General features: G+C 48.3%; 1 protein-coding gene across 1 annotated transcript in view; it reads right to left on the reverse strand.

The window, feature by feature from the left end:
• Positions 1-17,501, reverse strand: part of LOC138301384 (E3 ubiquitin-protein ligase TRIM39-like) — a 167,593-nt gene that overhangs the window by 62,102 nt on the left and 87,990 nt on the right. The window contains exon 4 of the mRNA XM_069241819.1: positions 3,977-3,999. Within this exon, the coding sequence (XP_069097920.1) occupies positions 3,977-3,999 (23 nt within the window). The remainder of the gene's footprint in view (positions 1-3,976; positions 4,000-17,501) is intronic.

Below are 17,501 nucleotides of genomic sequence, written 5' to 3' on the forward strand. Positions count from 1 at the left end.
CTTTCTCCACTCTCACTTTCTATATTCCTCACCATCACAGTTTCTCTGTCTGGCTAAGTCCCTCTCTGCCTGTCCCTTGGTGCTTCCATCACCCTCTCTCTCAGTCTCCTTCTCAGTCCCTCTCTCCCTCTCTCATCCTCCTTCTCAGTCCCTCTCTTCCTGTCTCCTGGTGCTTCCATCACCCTCTCTCAGTCTCCTTCTCAGCCCCTCTCTGCCTGTCTCCTGGTGCTTCCATCACCCTCTCTCTCAGTCTCCTTCTCAGTCTCGCTCTCCCTGTCTCCTGGTGCTTCCATCACCCTCTCTCTCAGTCTCCTTCAGTCCCTATCTGCCTGTTTCCTGGTGCTTCCATCACCCTCTCTCAGTCTCCTTCTCAGTCCCTCTCTTGCCTGTCTCCTGGTGCTTCCATCACCCTCTCTCAGTCTCCTTCTCAGTCCCTCTCTGCCTGTCTCCTGGTGCTTCCATCAACCTCTCTCAGTCTCCTTCCCTGTCCCTTTCCGCCTGTTTCCTGGTGCTTCCATCACCCTCTCAGTCTCCTTCGCAGTCCCTCTCTCCTTGTCTCCTGGCGCTTCCATCACCCTCTCTCTCAGGCTCCTTCTCTGTCCCTCTCTGCCTGTCTCCTGGTGCTTCCATCACCCTCTCTCTCAGTCCCTCTCTGCCGGTCTCCTGGTGCTTCCATCACCCACTCTCTCGGTCTCCTTCTCTGTCCCCCTCTCCCTGTCTCCTGGTGCTTCCATCACCCTCTCTCTCGGTCTCCTTCTCTGTCCCTCTCTGCCTGTCTCCTGGTGCTTCCATCACCCCCTCTCTCAGTCTCCTTCCCAGTCTCATTCTGCCTGTCTCCTGGTGCTTCCATCACCCTCTCATTCAGTCTCCTTCTCAGTCCCTCTCTGCCTGTCCCTCTCTCTCAGTCTCCTTCTCAGTCCCTCTCTCCCTGTCTCCTGGTGCTTCCATCCCCCTCTCTCTCAGTCTCCTTCCCAGTCCCTCTCTGCCTGTCCCTCTCTCTCAGTCTCCTTCTCAGTCCCTCTCTCCCTGTCTCCTGGTGCTTCCATCCCCCTCTCTCTCAGTCTCCTTCCCAGTACCTCTCTGCCGGTCCCTCTCTCTCAGTCTCCTTCTCAGTCCCTCTCTCCCTGTCTCCTGGTGCTTCCATCACCCTCTCTCTCAGACTCCTTCCCAGTCCCTCTCTGCCTGTCTCCTTGTGCTTCCATCACTCTCTCTCTCAGTCTCCTTGTCAGTCCCTCTCTTCCTGTCTCCTGGTGCTTCCATCACCCTCTCTCTCAGTCTCCTTCTCAGACCCTCTCTGCCTGTCTCCTTGTGCTTCCATCACTCTCCCTCTCAGTCTCCTTGTCAGTCCCTCTCTTCCTGCCTCCTGGTGCTTCCATCACCCTCTCTCTCAGTCTCCTTCTCAGTCCCTGTCTCCCGGTGCTTCCATCACCCTCTCTCTCAGTCTCCCTGTCAGTCCCTCTCTCCCTGTCTCCTGGTGCTTCCATCACCCTCTCTCTCAGTCTCCTTCTCAGTCCCTCTCTCCCTGTCTCCTGGTGCTTCCATCACCCTCTCTCTCATTCTCCTTCTCAGTCCCTCTCTCCCTGTCTCCTGGTGTTTCCATCACTCTCTCTCTCAGTCTCCTTCTCTGCCCCTCTCTCTCTGTCTCCTGGTGCTTCCATCACCCTCTCTCTCAGTCTCCTTCTCAGCCCCTCTCTGCCTGTCTCCTGGTGCTTCCATCACCCTCTCTCTCAGTCTCCTTCTCTGCCCCTCTCTCCCTGTCTCCTGGTGCTTCCATCACCCTCTCTCTCAGTCTCCTTCCCAGTACCTCTCTGCCTGTCTCCTGGTGCTTCCATCACCCTCTCTCTCAGTCTCCTTCTCAGTCCCTCTCTCCTGGTGCTCCCATCACCCTCTCTCTCAGTCTCCTTGTCAGTCCCTCTCTCCCTGTCTCCTGGTGCTTCCATCACCCTCTCTCTCAGTCTCCTTCTCAGTCCCTCTCTGCCTGTCCCTCTCTCTCAGTCTCCTTCTCAGTCCCTCTCTGCCTGTCTCCTGGTGCTTCCATCACCCTCTCTCTCAGTCTCCTTCCCAGTACCTCTCTGCCTGTCTCCTGGTGCCTCCATCACCCTCTCTCTCAGTCTCCTTCTCAGTCCCTCTCTGCCTGTCTCCTGGTGCTTCCATCACCCGCTCTCTCAGTCTCCTTCTCAGTCCCTCTCTCCTGGTGCTCCCATCACCCTCTCTCTCAGTCTCCTTCTCAGTCCCTCTCTCCCTGTCTCCTGGTGCTTCCATCACCCTCTCTCTCAGTCTCCTTCTCAGTCCCTCTCTGCCTGTCCCTCTCTTTCAGTCTCCTTCTCAGTCCCTCTCTGCCTGTCTCCTGGTGCTTCCATCACCCTCTCTCTCAGTCTCCTTCTCAGTCCCTCTCTCCCTGTCTCCTGGTGCTCCCATCACCCTCTCTCTCAGTCTCCTTCTCAGTCCCTCTCTCCCTGTCTCCTGGTGCTTCCATCACCTTCTCTCTCAGTCTCCTTCTCAGTCCCTCTCTGCCTGTCCCCTCTCTCAGTCTCCTTCTCCGCCCCTCTCTCCCAGTCTCCTTCTCCGCCCCTCTCTCCCTGTCTCCTGGTGCTTCCATCACCCTCTCTCTCAGTCTCCTTCTCAGTCCCTCTCTGCCTGTCCCTCTCTCTCAGTCTCCTTCTCCACACCTCTTTCCCTGTCTCCTGGTGCTTCCATCAGCCTCTCTCAGTCTCCTTCCCAGTCTCTCTCTCCCTCTCTCCTGGTGCTTCCATCACCCTCTCTCTCTCAGTTGGTCCCCAGTTTGAATTATTTTGTGACGCGATACAGAGGTCACGTATCCGTAAAGGCTTTGGGGAGACTGCATTGTTTCCATCACAATCGAGGACATCATTGAGAAGTTTGATGTCTCATTAAACTCTTTTAGTGTTAATTCAGTCAGACTAGTCAGTAAACCAGCAGGTAATATGCTTATGTCTTCTCAGTGAAGGGGACTTGGATACCTATTTATAGGATTGCAAAGAGTCCTCTGAAGACACAGCAGGGTGCAGAGGAATGAGATGAAAGGAAGGCACCAAGGACATGAAGAGGTGTTTGCTGCCTAGAATGAGTGTCAGTGACTAGGGCAGGGGTTTGACGACTGAAATGAGCCTTCTAAAGACCCAGGAGGATGCACTGAAAGGAAGTCACTGAGGACTTTAAGGTACTGGTCCGTTTCACAGCACTCGATCTGCAGTGTGATTCCTTTTCCATCTTTGACTCTGCGCCCTGACCATTCATCAGAGCTCTCTGGCTGTGACACTCACCCTCTGAGACCAACAGAGTCCCGGGCACATCTTCATCTCTCCCTATCCCCTCTCTTCCCATGTGAGAATATCCTTGGACACTGTTATCCAAAGGCCTCTCAGCTCTATGTGATGAGACCTTTGGGATTGGCATCGAAGACCAGCTGTGCACAACCCCTAAACCTGATGTAAACCTTGAGGGCGCTTCCCAGGAATACAATGACATTTTGTGGGCTGTTGGCACTTTTTCTAGGACCTGTGGTCGGTAACAAACTTTAAAGAAGTTGTATAAAGATAGACATTTATTTGTGGAGGATTCATTGAATTACTTCCGCAGTCAAACGAGTTTTCACAGTATTCCCTGGACTCAGGGATATTTTCAGGGGACTCAGCAGAGATTTCTGAGATCTCAATGAGGTTTTATGAGGATCTGAAGATTTCTTACAACACCATGAAGGATTTGAAAGAACGTGTGAATATACTGTGGGTTCTGAGACAGAGGAGAGTAGTGCTGGTACGGTTTGGGTCTTTTAAAGTACTGGACCTGAGTTTCTGAGGACCATAGGTGGGTTGTATTTTGTATAATTCGGGGTCCTTTGACATATTTCTTTGGCAGGATAGTGATTTGTGTGAGCTCAGCTGTGGCCTTTACACACTGCAGCAGCAAGACCTGCTCCTTACACACTGAGAAGAGGATAGTAAACCAGCCTTACCTGCTCAGGGTGCTTCCGACATCCTGCAAAGCAAAAGAAAGAAACACAGAGTAATCAGTTTCCACAGAAGATGGTACATTTTGGCTTCACTTTAGGCGTGAAATGTGTTCAGAAATCTAACCTTCATTGAACACTTCTAACTATCTCTAGTTAGAAGACACTCAAAACAGCTTTTAACAGCTACTAAGTGATGCTTTTGCTTGTTGGTCTGTTGCTTGTTTTTTAAATTGTGCTTTCAGACTTAGGAATGTAGGAAACCCAAGTAGAATTTAATCTTTTGCTTTCCGAATATTGTGTGTGTACTCACAATCCTCTGTAATACTTTTGGACTTTGTGTGTACCTGTTCCTTTAATAAATGGACCATTTATTTTGTTTACTTTTGTATTCAGACTATTAATATTTGTGCGTTGCTTGTGCTATGGTATCACTCTGTATGATTCTCTGTGTATTGTCTAGTGTTATTGTAATTGACTCTTATGGTTTGTAATTTTAAACCCAATAAAGTGCACACTGATTGATTGACTGAGTGATAGTTAGTAGACATTGAGCGATGCCTCCACATCCTTGTACCAGGTCTGATAGTCTGTCGACACAGGCTGTGATATCCTGAATGGAAATCCCATGACACAGCACAATCTGTGATATTCTGAATGGGGTTACATGACACAGCACAATCTGTAATATTCTGAACGGAGTCACATGACGCAGCACAGTTTGCAATATTCTGAATGGGGTCACATGACGCAGCACAATCTGTAATATTCTGAACGGCAATCATATGACATAGCACATTCTGATATTCTGAATGGGTTCACAAAACACATTGATATTCTGAACCAGGTCTCTTGCCACAACAGTCTGTGATGCTATGAATGAGTTTACATTAAACAGTTTGATAGTCAAAATGCATAGTCCTGCAATATTCTGAATGGGATTATATGGAGCAGCCCAGTCTGTGATATTCTGAATTAGGATGTATGACACACTCTGATACTCTGAATGAGGTCACATGATAGCTGGAAAGGGTCACATGACACTGCATTGTTTGTTATATTCTATTCGGTATCACATGGCTCAGCTCATGGTGAATTCCACATAATATTACAAATTATAAATAATCTCCACCCATAAACGCAACATTTTACAAGACCCTACAGGTGATGACACACAAGCTAAGAACACAGATCTAGAAGTAATTTAAAAAGGGTCTCTGCCCCTGAAAACTCTATGTTTTTCACTTTTCCACCACTGATATTGCACCTTCTGTGACGTAATCCTCCTTAAAGACCTCTCCGCCAATGTAATTGCTGTTAAAACGGAATTATGAGCTGCAACCTATAGAGCCTGTGCCTTGCAATATACGGCCAGCTGCACTTGAACGATTAGGGTAAGGGGCTCTGGAAAGGCTGCAGAACACATGTATAAAGAGTGTGTCTGCACTGTGAGCGCTGCAGGAGACATGTATAAAGAGTGTGTCTGCGCTGTGAGTGTTGCAGAAGACACGTATAAAGAGTGTGTCTGCGCTGTGAGTGCTGCAGAAGACATGTATAAATAGTGCGTCTGCGATGTGAGTGCCGCAGGAGACATGTATAAAGAGTGTGTCTGTGCTGTGAGTGCTGCAGGAGACATCTATAAAGCTTGTCTCTGTGCTGCAAGTGCTGCAGGAGACATGTATAAAGAGTGTCTCTGCGCTGTGAGTGCTGAAGACATGTATAAAGAGTGTGTCTGCACTGTGAGTGCTGCAGGAGACATGTATAAAGAGTGTGTCTGCACTGTGAGTGCTGCAGGAGACATGTATAAAGACTGTCTCTGCGCTGTGAGTGTTGCAGGAGATATGTATAAAGAGTGTCTCTGCACTGTGAGTGCTGCAGGAGACATGTATAAAGAGTGTGTCTGCGCTGTGAGTGTTGCAGGAGATATGTATAAAGAGTGTCTCTGCACTGTGAGTGCTGCAGGAGACATGTATAAAGAGTGTGTCTGCACTGTGAATGCTGCAGGAGACATGTATAAAGAGTGTGTCTGCGCTGTGAGTGTTGTAGAAGACATGTATAAAGAGTGTGTCTGCGCTGTGCGTCTTGCAGAAGACATGTATAAAGAGTGTCTCTGCGCTGTGAGTGCCGCAGAAGACATGTATAAAGAGTGTCTCTGCACTGTGAGTGCTGCAGAAGACATGTCTAAAGAGTGTCCCTGCGCTGCGAGTGCTGCAGGAGACATGTATAAAGAGTGTGCCTGCACTGTGAGTGCTGCAGAAGACATGTATAAAGAGTGTCTCTGCGCTGTGAGTGCTGCAGAAGACATGTATAAAGAGTGCGTCTACGCTGTGAGTGCTGCAGAAGACATGTATAAAGAGTGTGTCTGCGCTGTGAGTGCTGCAGAAGACATGTAGAAAGAGTGTGCCTGCACTGTGAGGTCTGCAGGAGACACATATAAAGAGTATGTCTGCGCTGTGAGTGCTGCAGAAGACATGTATAAAGAGTGTCTCTGCACTGTGAGTGTTGCAGAAGATATGTATAAAGAGTGTCTCTGCACTGTGAGTGTTGCAGAAGATATGTATAAAGAGTGTCTCTGCACTGTGAGTGTTGCAGAAGACATGTATAAAGACTGTCTCTGCACTGTGAGTGCTGCAGAAGACATGTATGAAGAGTGTCTGCGCTGTGAGTGCTGAAGACATGTATAAAGAGTGTCTCTCCACTGTGAGAGCTGCAGGAGACATGTATAAAGAGTGTCTCTGTGCTGTGAGCGCTGCAGAAGACATGTATAAAGAGTGTCTCTGCACTGTGAGCGCTGCAGGAGACATGTATAAACAGTGCTTCTGCACTGTGAGCGCTGCAGAAGACATGTATAAAGAGTGTGTCTGCACTGTGAGTGTTGCAGAAGACATGTATAAAGAGTGTGTCTGCGCTGTGAGTGCTGCAGAAGACATGTATAAAGAGCGTCTCTGCACTGTGAGTGCTGCAGGAGACATGTATAAAGAGCGTGTCTGCGCTGTGAGTGCTGCAGAAGACATGTATAAAGAGCGTATCTGCGCTGTGAGTGCTGCAGAAGACATGTATAAAGAGTGCGTATGCGCTGTGAGAGCCGCAGGAGACATGTATAAAGAGTGTGTCTGCGCTGTGAGTGCTGCAGGAGACATGTATAAAGAGTGTCTCTGTGCTGCGAGTGCTGCAGAAGACATATATAAAGAGTGTCTGCGCTGTGAGTGCTGAAGACATGTATAAAGAGTGTGTCTGTGCTGTGAGCGCTGCAGGAGACATGTATAAAGAGTGTGTCTGCACTGTGAGTGCAGCCGGTGACATGCCTAAAGAGTGTGCTGCACTGTGTGTGCTACAGGAGACATGTATAAAGAGTGTCTCTGTGCTGTGAGCGCTGCAGAAGACATGTATAAAGAGTGTCTCTGCGCTGTGAGCGCTGCAGGAGACATGTATAAACAGTGCTTCTGCACTGTGAGCGCTGCAGAAGACATGTATAAAGAGTGTGTCTGCACTGTGAGTGTTGCAGGAGACATGTATAAAGAGTGTCTCTGCACTGTGAGTGCTGCAGAAGACATGTATAAAGAGTGTCTCTGCGCTGTGAGCGCTGCAGGAGACATGTATAAAGAGTGTGTCTGCGCTGTGAGTGCTGCAGAAGACATGTATAACGACTGTCTCTGCGCTGTGAGTGCTGCAGGAGACATGTATAAAGAGTGTGTCTGCGCTGTGAGTGCTGCAGGAGACATCTATAAAGCGTGTCTCTGTGCTGCGAGTGCTGCAGGAGACATGTATAAAGAGTGTCTGCGCTGTGAGTGCTGAAGACATGTATAAAGAGTGTGTCTGCGCTGTGAGTGCTGCAGGAGACATGTATAAAGAGTGTGTGTGCACTGTGAGTGCTGCAGGAGACATGTATAAAGAGTGTCTCTGTGCTGTGAGTGCTGCAGAAGACATGTATAAAGAGTGCGTCTGCACTGTGAGTGCTGCAGGAGACATGTATAAAGAGTGTGTCTGCGCTGTGAGTGTTGCAGGAGATATGTATAAAGAGTGTCTCTGCACTGTGAGTGCTGCAGGAGACATGTATAAAGAGTGTGTCTGCACTGTGAATGCTGCAGGAGACATGTATAAAGAGTGTCTCTGTGCTGCAGGTACTGCAGGAGACATGTATAAAGAGTATGTCTGCACTGTGAGTGTTGAAGAAGACATGTATAAAGAGTGTGTCTGCACTGTGAGTCTTGCAGAAGACATGTATAAAGAGTGTCTCTGCGCTGTGAGTGCCGCAGAAGACATGTATAAAGAGTGTCTCTGCGCTGTGAGTGCTGCAGAAGACATGTCTAAAGAGTGTCCCTGCGCTGCAAGTGCTGCAGGAGACATGTATAAAGAGTGTGTCTACACTGTGAGTGCTGCCGAAGACATGTATAAAGAGTGTCTCTGCGCTGTGAGTGTTGCAGAAGACATGTATAAAGACTGTCTCTGCGCTGCAAGTGCTGCAGAAGACATGTATAAAGAGTGCGTCTACACTGTGAGTGCTGCTGAAGACATGTATAAAGAGTGTGTCTGCGCTGTGAGTGCAGCAGAAGACATGTATAAAGAGTGTGCCTGCACTGTGAGTTCTGCAGGAGACACATATAAAGAGTATGTCTGCGCTGTGAGTGCTGCAGAAGACATGTATAAAGAGTGTCTCTGCACTGTGAGTGTTGCAGAAGATATGTATAAAGAGTGTCTCTGCACTGTGAGTGTTGCAGAAGACATGTATAAAGACTGTCTCTGCGCTGTGAGTGCTGCAGAAGACATGTATGAAGAGTGTCTGCGCTGTGAGTGCTGAAGACATGTATAAAGAGTGTCTCTGCACTGTGAGAGCTGCAGGAGACATGTATAAAGAGTGTCTCTGTGCTGTGAGCGCTGCAGAAGACATTTATAAAGAGTGTCTCTGCGCTGTGAGCGCTGCAGGAGACATGTATAAACAGTGCTTCTGCACTGTGAGCGCTGCAGAAGATATGTATAAAGAGTGTCTCTGTGCTGCGAGTGCTGCAGAAGACATATATAAAGAGTGTCTCTGTGCTGTGAGTGCTGAAGACATGTATAAAGAGTGTGTCTGTGCTGTGAGTGCTGCAGGAGACATGTATAAAGAGTGTGTCTGCACTGTGAGTGCTGCAGGTGACATGTATAAAGAGTGTGCTGCACTGTGTGTGCTACAGGAGACATGTATAAGGAGTGTCTCTGTGCTGCGTGTGCTGCAGAAGACATGTATAAAGACTATCTCTGCGCTGTGCGTGTTGCAGGAGACATGTATAAAGAGTGTCTCTGCACTGTGAGTGCTGCAGAAGACATGTATAAAGAGTGTCTCTGCGCTGTGAGCGCTGCAGGAGACATGTATAAAGAGTGTGTCTGCGCTGTGAGTGCTGCAGAAGACATGTATAAAGACTGTCTCTGCGCTGTGAGTGCTGCAGGAGACATGTATAAAGAGTGTGTCTGCGCTGTGAGTGCTGCAGGAGACATCTATAAAGCGTGTCTCTGTGCTGCGAGTGCTGCAGTAGACATGTATAAAGAGTGTCTGCGCTGTGAGTGCTGAAGACATGTATAAAGAGTGTGTCTGCGCTGTGAGTGCTGCAGGAGACATGTATAAAGAGTGTGTCTGCACTGTGAGTGCTGCAGGAGACATGTATAAAGACTCTCTGCGCTGTGAGTGCTGCAGGAGACATGTATAAAGAGTGTCTCTGCACTGGGAGTGCTGCAGACAGCATGTATAAAGAGTGTCTCTGCACTGTGAGTGCTGCAGGAGACATGTATAAAGAGTGTGTCTGCACTGTGAGTGTTGTAGAAGACATGTATAAAGAGTGTGTCTGCACTGTGAGTGCCGCAGGAGACATGTATAAAGAGTGTCTCTGCACTGTGAGTGCTGCAGGAGACATGTATAAAGAGCGTGTCTGCGCTGTGAGTGCTGCAGAAGACATGTATAAAGAGTGTGCCTGCACTGTGAGTTCTGCAGGAGACACATATAAAGAGTATGTCTGCGCTGTGAGTGCTGCAGAAGACATGTATAAAGAGTGTCTCTGCACTGTGAGTGTTGCAGAAGATGTGTATAAAGAGTGTCTCTGCACTGTGAGTGTTGCAGAAGACATGTATAAAGACTGTCTCTGCGCTGTGAGTGCTGCAGGAGACATGTATGAAGAGTGTCTCTGTGCTGCGAGTGCTGCAGAAGACATATATAAAGAGTGTCTCTGCGCTGTGAGTGCTGAAGACATGTATAAATAGTGTGTCTGTGCTGTGAGTGCTGCAGGAGACATGTATAAAGAGTGTGTCTGCACTGTGAGTGCTGCAGGTGACGTATAAAGAGTGTGCTGCACTGTGTGTGCTACAGGAGACATGTATAAAGAGTGTCTCTGTGCTGCGTGTGCTGCAGAAGACATGTATAAACACTATCTCTGCGCTGTGTGTGTTGCAGGAGACATGTATAAAGAGTGCCTCTGCACTGTGAGTGCTGCAGAAGACATGTATAAAGAGTGTCTCTGCGCTGTGAGCGCTGCAGGAGACATGTATAAAGAGTGTGTCTGCGCTGTGAGTGCTGCAGAAGACATGTATAAAGACTGTCTCTGCGCTGTGAGTGCTGCAGGAGACATGTATAAAGAGTGTGTCTGTGCTGTGAGTGCTGCAGGAGACATCCATAAAGCGTGTCTCTGTGCTGCGAGTGCTGCAGGAGACATGTATAAAGAGTGTGTCTGCACTGTGAGTGCTGCAGGAGACATGTATAAAGACTCTGCGCTGTGAGTGCTGCAGGAGACATGTATAAAGAGTGTCTCTGTGCTGTGAGTGCTGCAGAAGACATGTATAAAGAGTGCGTCTGCACTGTGAGTGCTGCAGGAGACATGTATAAAGAGTGTGTCTGCGCTGTGAGTGTTGCAGGAGATATGTATAAAGAGTGTCTCTGTGCTGTGAGCGCTGCAGAAGACATGTATAAAGAGTGTCTCTGCACTGTGAGCGCTGCAGGAGACATGTATAAACAGTGCTTCTGCACTGTGAGCGCTGCAGAAGACATGTATAAAGAGTGTCTCTGTGCTGCGAGTGCTGCAGAAGACATATATAAAGAGTGTCTCTGCGCTGTGAGTGCTGAAGACATGTATAAAGAGTGTGTCTGTGCTGTGAGTGCTGCAGGAGACATGTATAAAGAGTGTGTCTGCACTGTGAGTGCTGCAGGTGACATGTATAAAGAGTGTGCTGCACTGTGTGTGCTACAGGAGACATGTATAAGGAGTGTATCTGTGCTGCGTGTGCTGCAGAAGACATGTATAAAGACTATCTCTGCGCTGTGCGTGTTGCAGGAGACATGAATAAAGAGTGTCTCTGCACTGTGAGTGCTGCAGAAGACATGTATAAAGAGTGTCTCTGCGCTGTGAGCGCTGCAGGAGACATGTATAAAGAGTGTGTCTGCGCTGTGAGTGCTGCAGAAGACCTGTATAAAGACTGTCTCTGCGCTGTGAGTGCTGCAGGAGACATGTATAAAGAGTGTGTCTGCGCTGTGAGTGCTGCAGGAGACATCTATAAAGCGTGTCTCTGTGCTGCGAGTGCTGCAGTAGACATGTATAAAGAGTGTCTGCGCTGTGAGTGCTGAAGACATGTATAAAGAGTGTGTCTGCGCTGTGAGTGCTGCAGGAGACATGTATAAAGAGTGTGTCTGCACTGTGAGTGCTGCAGGAGACATGTATAAAGACTCTCTGCGCTGTGAGTGCTGCAGGAGACATGTATAAAGAGTGTCTCTGCACTGGGAGTGCTGCAGAAGACATGTATAAAGAGTGTCTCTGCACTGTGAGTGCTGCAGGAGATATGTATAAAGAGTGTGTCTGCACTGTGAGTGTTGCAGAAGACATGTATAAAGAGTGTGTCTGCACTGTGAGTGCCGCAGGAGACATGTATAAAGAGTGTCTCTGCACTGTGAGTGCTGCAGGAGACATGTATAAAGAGCGTGTCTGCGCTGTGAGTGCTGCAGAAGACATGTATAAAGAGTGCGTCTGCGCTGTGAGTGCCGCAGGAGACATGTATAAAGAGTGTGTCTGCGCTGTGAGTGCTGCAGGAGACATGTATGAAGAGTGTCTCTGTGCTGCGAGTGCTGTAAAAGACATATATAAAGAGTGTCTCTGCGCTGTGAGTGCTGAAGACATGTATAAATAGTGTGTCTGTGCTGTGAGTGCTGCAGGAGACATGTATAAAGAGTGTGTCTGCACTGTGAATGCTGCAGGTGACATGTATAAAGAGTGTGCTGCACTGTGTGTGCTACAGGAGACATGTATAAAGAGTGTCTCTGTGCTGCGTGTGCTGCAGAAGACATGTATAAAGACTATCTCTGCGCTGTGTGTGTTGCAGGAGACATGTATAAAGAGTGTCTCTGCGCTGTGAGTGCTGCAGAAGACATGTAAAAAGAGTGTCTCTGCGCTGTGAGCGCTGCAGGAGACATGTATAAAGAGTGTGTCTGCGCTGTGAGTGCTGCAGAAGACATGTATAAAGACTGTCTCTGCGCTGTGAGTGCTGCAGGAGACATGTATAAAGAGTGTGTCTGCGCTGTGAGTGCTGCAGGATACATCTATAAAGTGTGTCTCTGTGCTGCGAGTGCTGCAGGAGACATGTATAAAGAGTGTGTCTGCACTGTGAGTGCTGCAGGAGACATGTATAAAGACTCTGCGCTGTGAGTGCTGCAGGAGACATGTATAAAGAGTGTCTCTGTGCTGTGAGTGCTGCAGAAGACATGTATAAAGAGTGCGTCTGCACTGTGAGTGCTGCAGGAGACATGTATAAAGAGTGTGTCTGCGCTGTGAGTGCTGCAGGAGACATCTATAAAGCGTGTCTCTGTGCTGCGAGTGCTGCAGAAGACATGTATAAAGAGTGTCTGCGCTGTGAGTGCTGAAGACATGTATAAAGAGTGTGTCTGCGCTGTGAGTGCTGCAGGAGACATGTATAAAGAGTGTGTCTGCGCTGTGAGTGCTGCAGAAGACCTGTATAAAGACTGTCTCTGCGCTGTGAGTGCTGCAGGAGACATGTATAAAGAGTGTGTCTGCGTGTGAGTGCTGCAGGAGACATCTATAAAGCGTGTCTCTGTGCTGCGAGTGCTGCAGTAGACATGTATAAAGAGTGCTGCGCTGTGAGTGCTGAAGACATGTATAAAGAGTGTGTCTGCGCTGTGAGTGCTGCAGGAGACATGTATAAAGAGTGTGTCTGCACTGTGAGTGCTGCAGGAGACATGTATAAAGACTCTCTGCGCTGTGAGTGCTGCAGGAGACATGTATAAAGAGTGTCTCTGCACTGGGAGTGCTGCAGAAGACATGTATAAAGAGTGTCTCTGCACTGTGAGTGCTGCAGGAGATATGTATAAAGAGTGTGTCTGCACTGTGAGTGTTGCAGAAGACATGTATAAAGAGTGTGTCTGCACTGTGAGTGCCGCAGGAGACATGTATAAAGAGTGTCTCTGCACTGTGAGTGCTGCAGGAGACATGTATAAAGAGCGTGTCTGCGCTGTGAGTGCTGCAGAAGACATGTATAAAGAGTGGGTCTGCGCTGTGAGTGCCGCAGGAGACATGTATAAAGAGTGTGTCTGCGCTGTGAGTGCTGCAGGAGACATGTATGAAGAGTGTCTCTGTGCTGCGAGTGCTGTAAAAGACATATATAAAGAGTGTCTCTGCGCTGTGAGTGCTGAAGACATGTATAAATAGTGTGTCTGTGCTGTGAGTGCTGCAGGAGACATGTATAAAGAGTGTGTCTGCACTGTGAGTGCTGCAGGTGACATGTATAAAGAGTGTGCTGCACTGTGTGTGCTACAGGAGACATGTATAAAGAGTGTCTCTGTGCTGCGTGTGCTGCAGAAGACATGTATAAAGACTATCTCTGAGCTGTGTGTGTTGCAGGAGACATGTATAAAGAGTGTCTCTGCGCTGTGAGTGCTGCAGAAGACATGTAAAAAGAGTGTCTCTGCGCTGTGAGCGCTGCAGGAGACATGTATAAAGAGTGTGTCTGCGCTGTGAGTGCTGCAGAAGACATGTATAAAGACTGTCTCTGCGCTGTGAGTGCTGCAGGAGACATGTATAAAGAGTGTGTCTGCGCTGTGAGTGCTGCAGGATACATCTATAAAGTGTGTCTCTGTGCTGCGAGTGCTGCAGGAGACATGTATAAAGAGTGTGTCTGCACTGTGAGTGCTGCAGGAGACATGTATAAAGACTCTGCGCTGTGAGTGCTGCAGGAGACATGTATAAAGAGTGTCTCTGTGCTGTGAGTGCTGCAGAAGACATGTATAAAGAGTGCGTCTGCACTGTGAGTGCTGCAGGAGACATGTATAAAGAGTGTGTCTGCGCTGTGAGTGCTGCAGGAGACATCTATAAAGCGTGTCTCTGTGCTGCGAGTGCTGCAGAAGACATGTATAAAGAGTGTCTGCGCTGTGAGTGCTGAAGACATGTATAAAGAGTGTGTCTGCGCTGTGAGTGCTGCAGGAGACATGTATAAAGAGTGTGTCTGCACTGTGAGTGCTGCAGGAGACATGTATAAAGACTCTCTGCGCTGTGAGTGCTGCAGGAGACATGTATAAAGAGTGTCTCTGCACTGGGAGTGCTGCAGACAGCATGTATAAAGAGTGTCTCTGCACTGTGAGTGCTGCAGGAGACATGTATAAAGAGTGTGTCTGCACTGTGAGTGTTGCAGAAGACATGTATAAAGAGTGTGTCTGCACTGTGAGTGCCGCAGGAGACATGTATAAAGAGTGACTCTGCACTGTGAGTGCTGCAGGAGACATGTATAAAGAGCGTGTCTGCGCTGTGAGTGCTGCAGAAGACATGTATAAAGAGTGTGCCTGCACTGTGAGTTCTGCAGGAGACACATATAAAGAGTATGTCTGCGCTGTGAGTGCTGCAGAAGACATGTATAAAGAGTGTCTCTGCACTGTGAGTGTTGCAGAAGATATGTATAAAGAGTGTCTCTGCACTGTGAGTGTTGCAGAAGACATGTATAAAGACTGTCTCTGCGCTGTGAGTGCTGCAGGAGACATGTATGAAGAGTGTCTCTGTGCTGCGAGTGCTGCAGAAGACATATATAAAGAGTGTCTCTGCGCTGTGAGTGCTGAAGACATGTATAAATAGTGTGTCTGTGCTGTGAGTGCTGCAGGAGACATGTATAAAGAGTGTGTCTGCACTGTGAGTGCTGCAGGTGACATGTATAAAGAGTGTGCTGCACTGTGTGTGCTACAGGAGATATGTATAAAGAGTGTCTCTGTGCTGCGTGTGCTGCAGAAGACATGTATAAACACTATCTCTGCGCTGTGTGTGTTGCAGGAGACATGTATAAAGAGTGCCTCTGCACTGTGAGTGCTGCAGAAGACATGTATAAAGAGTGTGCCTGCACTGTGAGTTCTGCAGGAGACACATATAAAGAGTATGTCTGCGCTGTGAGTGCTGCAGAAGACATGTATAAAGAGTGTCTCTGCACTGTGAGTGTTGCAGAAGATGTGTATAAAGAGTGTCTCTGCACTGTGAGTGTTGCAGAAGACATGTATAAAGACTGTCTCTGCGCTGTGAGTGCTGCAGGAGACATGTATGAAGAGTGTCTCTGTGCTGCGAGTGCTGCAGAAGACATATATAAAGAGTGTCTCTGCGCTGTGAGTGCTGAAGACATGTATAAATAGTGTGTCTGTGCTGTGAGTGCTGCAGGAGACATGTATAAAGAGTGTGTCTGCACTGTGAGTGCTGCAGGTGACGTATAAAGAGTGTGCTGCACTGTGTGTGCTACAGGAGACATGTATAAAGAGTGTCTCTGTGCTGCGTGTGCTGCAGAAGACATGTATAAACACTATCTCTGCGCTGTGTGTGTTGCAGGAGACATGTATAAAGAGTGCCTCTGCACTGTGAGTGCTGCAGAAGACATGTATAAAGAGTGTCTCTGCGCTGTGAGCGCTGCAGGAGACATGTATAAAGAGTGTGTCTGCGCTGTGAGTGCTGCAGAAGACATGTATAAAGACTGTCTCTGCGCTGTGAGTGCTGCAGGAGACATGTATAAAGAGTGTGTCTGTGCTGTGAGTGCTGCAGGAGACATCCATAAAGCGTGTCTCTGTGCTGCGAGTGCTGCAGGAGACATGTATAAAGAGTGTGTCTGCACTGTGAGTGCTGCAGGAGACATGTATAAAGACTCTGCGCTGTGAGTGCTGCAGGAGACATGTATAAAGAGTGTGTCTGCGCTGTGAGTGCTGCAGGAGACATGTATAAAGAGTGTGTCTGCGCTGTGAGTGCTGCAGAAGACCTGTATAAAGACTGTCTCTGCGCTGTGAGTGCTGCAGGAGACATGTATAAAGAGTGTGTCTGCGCTGTGAGTGCTGCAGGAGACATCTATAAAGCGTGTCTCTGTGCTGCGAGTGCTGCAGTAGACATGTATAAAGAGTGCTGCGCTGTGAGTGCTGAAGACATGTATAAAGAGTGTGTCTGCGCTGTGAGTGCTGCAGGAGACATGTATAAAGAGTGTGTCTGCACTGTGAGTGCTGCAGGAGACATGTATAAAGACTCTCTGCGCTGTGAGTGCTGCAGGAGACATGTATAAAGAGTGTCTCTGCACTGGGAGTGCTGCAGAAGACATGTATAAAGAGTGTCTCTGCACTGTGAGTGCTGCAGGAGATATGTATAAAGAGTGTGTCTGCACTGTGAGTGTTGCAGAAGACATGTATAAAGAGTGTGTCTGCACTGTGAGTGCCGCAGGAGACATGTATAAAGAGTGTCTCTGCACTGTGAGTGCTGCAGGAGACATGTATAAAGAGCGTGTCTGCGCTGTGAGTGCTGCAGAAGACATGTATAAAGAGTGCGTCTGCGCTGTGAGTGCCGCAGGAGACATGTATAAAGAGTGTGTCTGCGCTGTGAGTGCTGCAGGAGACATGTATGAAGAGTGTCTCTGTGCTGCGAGTGCTGTAAAAGACATATATAAAGAGTGTCTCTGCGCTGTGAGTGCTGAAGACATGTATAAATAGTGTGTCTGTGCTGTGAGTGCTGCAGGAGACATGTATAAAGAGTGTGTCTGCACTGTGAGTGCTGCAGGTGACATGTATAAAGAGTGTGCTGCACTGTGTGTGCTACAGGAGACATGTATAAAGAGTGTCTCTGTGCTGCGTGTGCTGCAGAAGACATGTATAAAGACTATCTCTGAGCTGTGTGTGTTGCAGGAGACATGTATAAAGAGTGTCTCTGCGCTGTGAGTGCTGCAGAAGACATGTAAAAAGAGTGTCTCTGCGCTGTGAGCGCTGCAGGAGACATGTATAAAGAGTGTGTCTGCGCTGTGAGTGCTGCAGAAGACATGTATAAAGACTGTCTCTGCGCTGTGAGTGCTGCAGGAGACATGTATAAAGGGTGTGTCTGCGCTGTGAGTGCTGCAGGATACATCTATAAAGTGTGTCTCTGTGCTGCGAGAGCTGCAGGAGACATGTATAAAGAGTGTGTCTGCACTGTGAGTGCTGCAGGAGACATGTATAAAGACTCTGCGCTGTGAGTGCTGCAGGAGACATGTATAAAGAGTGTCTCTGTGCTGTGAGTGCTGCAGAAGACATGTATAA

This window comes from Pleurodeles waltl, chromosome 6 (assembly GCF_031143425.1).
Source record: "Pleurodeles waltl isolate 20211129_DDA chromosome 6, aPleWal1.hap1.20221129, whole genome shotgun sequence".
NCBI classification, from domain to species: domain Eukaryota; kingdom Metazoa; phylum Chordata; class Amphibia; order Caudata; family Salamandridae; genus Pleurodeles; species Pleurodeles waltl.